Source organism: Fulmarus glacialis, unplaced genomic scaffold (genome assembly GCF_000690835.1).
Source record: "Fulmarus glacialis isolate BGI_N327 unplaced genomic scaffold, ASM69083v1 Scaffold6411, whole genome shotgun sequence".
Taxonomy (NCBI): domain Eukaryota; kingdom Metazoa; phylum Chordata; class Aves; order Procellariiformes; family Procellariidae; genus Fulmarus; species Fulmarus glacialis.
The window spans coordinates 1-2773 of record NW_009194573.1 but is presented as its reverse complement, the minus strand read 5'-3'; the positions used below and the strand labels follow the sequence as shown (position 1 = coordinate 2773).

The window sequence follows — 2773 nt, the reverse complement described above, 5'->3', positions numbered from 1 at the left end:
AATCCACAAATTTTACTTTTCTTTTTTCCGATTCTTTCCCCATCCTACTGCAGGGGGAGGAGTGAGCGAGCAGCTGTGTGGTGTTTGGCTGCCTGCTGGGTTAAACCACTACACTACCAAGGACTGACAGCTCACTGACATGGCCAAAGTGATGCAGGCTACAAAACTCACACCGTATTAACTCATGGAAACACATCATACACAACCTGCACACTCCTGCATTTCCTTACAGTAGCCCTGAGGAGGGAAATTCAGAGAGCGCGATTCTATGATTACAGTAACACATTTCAACTGCAAAATACACTTCTTTCTCTTGAAAAAGAAACATACTGTTTCTAGTGAGCATGATGTACCCTGTCCACCCATCTCTGACACAGCAGAGCTCCGATTCCCCGTAAGCGAAGCTACTATCAAAATCCATCTATCGGACAGAAAACTAAATCACATGTAAAGGGAGCCAAGAACTAAACATTTCTCTCTTCACTGTGCTGTTCCTCTTAATGTGAAATAAGTAGCAGAGTCCTGGGGTCTCTGAACTGTTTTTTGAATTATCTACAATCCTCATGAAAAAAACTCTCCAAATCACATTGCTGAATTTTGCTCATTTCTGGTTCCATCAGTCATGTTAGTCTCTTGTGACAACCACCATAGATGCCACCACTTCCGTGACTCCAGAAGCAGCAGGCTCACGAATGCATTACCTTATCCCTTCCCCAGCCCAGAGCGAGGACAGACCCTTCACGCTGCCCCATTCACCAGCTGCAGCAATCCCCCACACCACATATGCTTGCTAGGCCCAGCTCTGCTCCAGGAAAGGGCTGCTACACTCCCACAGTTTAGAAGTACAAAACCAGCATCAAGTATGGCAAACGAAGCCAGAGAAAGAAACTTTTCCTGTGCCCTGAGCAAGCATCCTACCGGGAGCAGGGAACAATCAGGACCCCAGTCCGGCAACCGTCCCCATGACCGTCCTCAATGCCGAAATAAAGGTTTGCAGTGCCTCCGGCTTTGCCTCACTCTGCTTCACTGAAACCTGCATCTCCGAATCTGCCGCCTCAAGCAAGAGCTCTGTTAGGAAGAGGCAACCTGTGTCATCCTGAGCACTGAGATAAGCTTTCCACGGCTGGAGGCCAGCTTTGCTCATAGCAATAGTCTGGATGTGGACAACATGAAGAGCCGTCTGTATGGTATCTGGATGAACAGTCCCACACCAGGGCAGAGAGAGGTGGCAGCTCATGTCCAAGCTCAGCCAGGTCTTCTCAAACTGTTCTGCAGTCAGGTAAACATCAGGAATTAAGGTCAGGCTGCCTGTATCAGGATGAACCTTGAGGACTTCTTTATCCCCTTCAGAAATCAGTGACTCTGAAATGAAACCACAAACATGTGAGATGCAGCATATAAGGTGCAGCTCCCAATTTCACAGAGAACACTTTATGGAGCCATCAGATGAAGACGGCTGGAATCACAGTGCCTTCAGTTGTGATCAGCCATGCATTGCACAAGACAGACAGAACACTAAGACAGCATTCTCAAAGCACCGTGATCTTCTTCCAAAGAAACCCACATGAAAAGATCTACCGACAAGGGGAAAACAGATCCCAGATGAAGGTGAGGCGGGTTACCTGCGCCTCTGTTCCTGGAGTCAGTACAAGGAGAACAAGCGTAAGAGGGTTCTGCTGGCTGGTGAGCAGTGACGAGTGCCCAGCGTTCTCTGCCATAAACTGGTGCAAGAGTATTAAACTCTGAAGCCCATGTATTCACGGGTCGCTCATTTTGGTCTTCCAGGAGCCCCAGAGAGGGGTCAGACTTGGGGCTACACAGGACCCGTTTCACTTCTTCCACACCGGACTGCAAAAGGCGATAGTAGAACAATCCACGGTCTCGTACTGCCATATCCATCTCCTCCTCTGGAAATTAGAGGGACATAATCTATGGAGAATTCTATCATCCAGATTCCCCTGAATAACCCTTAATTACTAAAAACAGATTCCCAGGGATACAGTGTAAGCCTGTTACACTCACCAACCAGACAGCTAGGGGCCGAGTAGCAGCCTAAGGCATAAAGCCACCTTATCTTGCCATCCTGGATGGTCTCCTCACAGCTAGGATGCCAACACACAGCATCCATGCACTGGGGACACAGCCAAACCAGGTCCCAAAAAGCCTGTACTACAGCTTCAGTGAAACAGGGTGAAGGGAACCCACCTATGCAGTAATAGAGCAGTCTCCCTAGCATGTCCTGACACTCAGCAGGACGAGACAGGAAAAGTCGCACCAATGCTGTCAGAAGCTCCATCTTCACTGCTGGGAACATCTCCGATTTCATGTTCTCCACAAAGTCCTCTAAAACATAGGGGGCATTCGGTACTTTCTCACCATGTGCGCCCAGGAGCCAGATCAGTGCTTGCTTGCCCTGAAGGAACCACAGAAAAAATAGCAAATAGGCGCTGTTTACCAGAAAGACAGCGCAACGTGAAATAAACAGATAAGAGAGAACAAGTCTTCTGAAGATTTCTGATCTTTGCCCGCCAATCACAAGCTAAAGGAAAGCCAAAGAGTCATTGTCCACCCATCCTCAACAGCTGCCAGCCCAAGGCACAAAGCCACCTTACCTCACTGTCCTGGATGGCGTCCTCACAGCTAGGCAGTGCCCGACACACGGCATCCGTGCACTGGGGACACAGCCAAACCAGGTCCCGAAAAGCCTGTACTACCGCTGCAATGAAACAAAATGCTCAGCATTCCCCAGGAGTTATAAAACCACGGGGGTGGG

General features: G+C 48.9%; 1 protein-coding gene across 1 annotated transcript; it reads right to left on the bottom strand.

Moving 5' to 3' along the window:
- Positions 1 to 934: 934 nt before the first annotated feature.
- Positions 935 to 2716, bottom strand: LOC104069467 (AP-4 complex subunit beta-1-like; the record flags this gene model as incomplete). Its single annotated transcript, XM_009587798.1, has 4 exons — positions 935 to 1362; positions 1623 to 1907; positions 2206 to 2413; positions 2613 to 2716. Coding segments are annotated over 4 exons (1025 nt in total), but the record flags the coding sequence as incomplete, so codon positions are not given.
- Positions 2717 to 2773: the final 57 nt, after the last annotated feature.